The sequence below is a fragment of the Schistocerca cancellata genome, chromosome 2, assembly GCF_023864275.1.
Source record: "Schistocerca cancellata isolate TAMUIC-IGC-003103 chromosome 2, iqSchCanc2.1, whole genome shotgun sequence".
NCBI lineage: Eukaryota > Metazoa > Arthropoda > Insecta > Orthoptera > Acrididae > Schistocerca > Schistocerca cancellata.
This window is the reverse complement of record NC_064627.1, coordinates 199,501,668-199,505,571: the sequence shown is the minus strand read 5'-3', so window position 1 is coordinate 199,505,571 and position 3,904 is coordinate 199,501,668. Positions and strand designations below refer to the sequence as shown.

The 3,904-nt window shown below is 37.5% G+C and overlaps 1 protein-coding gene across 1 annotated transcript; it reads left to right on the top strand.

Moving 5' to 3' along the window:
- Positions 1-634: 634 nt before the first annotated feature.
- On the top strand, positions 635-3,091 carry LOC126144461 (transmembrane protein 205). Its single transcript, XM_049915493.1, has 4 exons — positions 635-1,092; positions 1,235-1,422; positions 1,577-1,740; positions 2,014-3,091. Exons 1-4 carry the CDS (start codon positions 824-826, stop codon positions 2,299-2,301), a joined length of 909 nt encoding a protein of 302 aa, XP_049771450.1. The 5' UTR covers positions 635-823; the 3' UTR covers positions 2,302-3,091.
- Positions 3,092-3,904: the final 813 nt, after the last annotated feature.

Sequence of the window (3,904 nt, the reverse complement as noted above, 5' to 3'; positions counted from 1 at the left end):
CCAATGAAACCACAAACAAAAAGAGGAGAACTACTAAGAGATTTCTCAAGTAGCAACGTCTCGGAGCTCTGAAACATTAATATGCGTAAACTGGCATTTACTTAACCGTCAGAAAGCCGGCAACCAGTAGCATCCATAAATGTAAGAGATTTCGTTCTAATCGATTGCCAGAAAAGGGCTCATATTTTGGGTGCAGATCATCTGTTTCGGTCACATAGATTAATAGCCGAACTGTGAATCATACTGTGTTTAAAAGCAGTTTTAACGCGAAATGTTTCTGTTACGTCTAAGTGAAAATCTAGGTTCAGCGAATCTCACAAAAACGACATATCGTTGTCTTCGTTTGGTTAAAAATAAAGGGTGGTTAGTTGGCGACACTTCGTCGAATTCGAATCATAGTATACCGGCACTGTAGCTGGATAGTAACATTCTACACGGTTTGCCCCTTTTACTGCTGCAGCCCGCCATAAACCACCTATCTCCACACGTACAGTATCTCTGCCTGTGCTGCACGGTAGGCAACATCGTGGGCGCCCGCGACTGCCGGGCGTTCAAGGAGAGGGGAGGTTTGACGTAATGGGTGGGGATAGGCAGTAGCTGCCACGGCTCACTTATATATACAGCACCGAGCGCAGCGACGAGTATTCTCTGTTGAGAGTTCGTTGTGTCGAGTCTGACTGTTACGTCTCGGTGACAAGTGAAAGTTCGTTAAAGATAAAGTGCATTACTGAGCACGAGTGCCATTACTTACGCGTTTTAGTCTTCAAGTGTCGATTGTTTACGCGGCATCGTCAAGTGCTACATAGAAAACTCCACCAAGGAAATGTGTCGCTCGCAGATAGCTGACATTGTTGATGTGAGTGAAACCGAGGATACTGGTATGTCCCAAAAATTGTTACTGAAGAACCAGAAGCGCAAGGCGATTAAAATGATGCGGACAGAAGAGGAGAAGCATTCTACAGAACCACCACCCGTTCTACCTCACGAAATATTGAACACCGATCTGTTGGCAGTGGCAACATCATACTACAGGAGTTTCATCGACAGTGCTACAGACATAGCTGAGAAGTGGAAAGGCACCAAAGCATACCGGTAAGTGACCTGGAGTGAAAATCCTTTCTTGCATAAGCATGGTTAGTTCAGTTTCTTTTTTGTATATTGTTTTTACATTGATGCATCCATTAATTCATTGAAGTACCAGTTTCCAGTCTGATTTGTTTGTTACTTTTTTCAGGGTGATGTTCCAAACCACACAGCCAGCTCATGTTATTACCATTGTCGCTGTCAGTGTTGTCGCAAGTTTAGTTTGTAATAAAAACAATACTGTGAATAGTTTCAAACCATCACCGTGGATTAACTTACTCTATTTGGGAGCATTTATGACACATTTTGGAGCTCAGATGTGGATGACTTTTGTCTCAGGTAAATAACTTAATGTTTAGCATATTAACATGCACTAACTTAGTCGACATATTTCCAGAACTCAACTATATGTCATGTCATTTCATACTATATATTTCATATGCAATAGCACTTTTCAATAAATGCTAATTGAGATTTTTCTGCACTGTTGCAGGTTTAACACTATACTTTGAAATTCCAAGACACACATTTGGAGTAGTACAGAAAGTGCTGTTTCCAAAATATTTCTCTCTGAACAGTTTTCTTAGCATGATAACATTATTTCTTTTTGTGAGGCTGCATCCTAGAAGTGAATGGGACAGCAGTATAGGATTTCAGGTATGTTTGCACACCAATAGAATTTATGGATAAACTTCTGGAAGATGCAGTGGTTTCATTTGTTATACAGGAAAGATTTTTAAAAAAGCATGTCTGTAGTTTTATTGCTTCTCACCTGTGGATCATGATCCCTGCCCCTCATCACAATTTAATTTTTGTTATTGATGAGAGCATTGCTGACAATTTTATTCAAAACATGACTTTTATAGTGCATATATTACAAATTTCTCATTTGTAGCGTTTATTTGAAAGCTGTATTTTTTTTCTTTTTAGGTTTTCATCATGTCATTATGTTTCCTGCTGGAACTTGTGATTCGTTTGTACCTTACACCACCTCTTTTGCGCCTGATGACAGCCAAGACAGCTATTGAGAAGGCAGCTGGTGTGGGACTAGAAGTTGGGAAACACGATCCTGGACCCCTTGCGCACTGTCCACATTATGTCAAAATGCATCAAGCATTTCGTAAGATCCACATGGCTGTTGCAATTGGTAACATCCTCACCATGGCCTGCACAACAGTGCATTTGCATTATCTTGCCAGCAAGATCTGCTTTCTGTAAAATTTGTATCATATCAACCCTCTAGAATGTGAGAGAGATGAAGATCTGATTCAAACACTATTTTCCACCGACTGAAAAAAGAATAGAAATTGTCTTCCATGCATGTTTGTTTGTTGGTGACTGAATGATAAATTATGAGAGGACTGCTCTATGTTGTGTTTATATGCCATGTATATATTTATTTCAAACTTTCAAATTAGGTGTAGTCATTCATTGTGAAGTATTATCCATGTGGACAAGCATTTTACATAAAATGCGATAATTCATGACATGTTGACACAGCTGAGTCAAAGTTGGCAGCCTAGTAACTGACTTTATGGCTGGAGCTTTTAAGAATCTCCATTTGTGCATGTGTTTTTGTGTGTAAATTAAAGATGCAAATGTAATTTGCTTGTAAGAGAAAACAGTCTTGACCAAATGGAAAGTCATCATCTCTTGGTCACTGGAATGTTTAATTTATCATAGAGGCAATATAGCCTGGTAGAGTTCCTGTTTCAGATCAAGATATGATTTATTTTTCAGTGAAGTCATAACAATCATTGATTAATAAGACAGTAAGCATTGTCCTTGAGGTTTCTTAACTGAAATCTGAAGAGAGAAGCATGTCTTGAATACATGATTAATCTAGTCGTGTGCCATGTCAGTCTGTTGTGCATTTCATTGTAATTTATTTGTATATGTTCCTTGTTCTGTTAACTTATTTATTATTTTGTCATTTAAAGAGAAAGCTGCAGACAAGAAAATTTTTATATAATTTTTTGTAATAAAATGATGCATTATGAAGTTAAAACTGTAACTGTTTTTATTTTCCCCTATCACCATTTTACATTTTGGTATAATAGTTCAAATTTCTCTGAGAATGGTGCCTACCCACACAAAAACCAACAATTTTTTGTCATGTGGGGCAAATTCATGAACAGAAAAGCTAGTCATTAGTGAAATGACAGGCAAGAAACAAATAGTGTATGGGACTCAATTTCACAGTGTTATATGCAGCATTTTATCTACCATTTTCAAAAATGTTTCATAAGAAAGATGATGTTTTCAGTGATGGGTTTGAAACCACTCAGTTGTTACCATAACAGCAAATAATAACTGTTGCAAACACACTGCCTACTTATGGTTACCACAGCACTTTTGAAAATGGATGATGCATTATTAAAACTTCTACTGTTGTTAGTTGTATATGAGTATGGCAACTGTAATGCTTTAAAACAGTTCGTTTCATTAGACCTAATTTCAAAATGCCGGCTTACAACATCATCTTCCCCCTCCAGAAACCATATGCAGTGTAAGTTAACAATTTGTTCCTTAAAATAAAGCTTGAAATGTAAAAAAGGAATGACAGTCACATTATTCTGAATGAAATTGCCTCTAATTTACATTAACGTACAATGATGAAACATCCGTCAGCAATAGTAACATATTAAGTGCTGTCATTCATGAATGTGACAACTAATTCAGCAGCAGTAGTTTCTGGTGTATTCTTTACAAGTCCCTATCTCTTCATCTGAAAAATACCTGGTGAAGTTACTGTGGGGCTAAGTATCTTAATATGACATTGTTTATACAGACTAGGGGAAGACTGCATTCAAGGAAATTA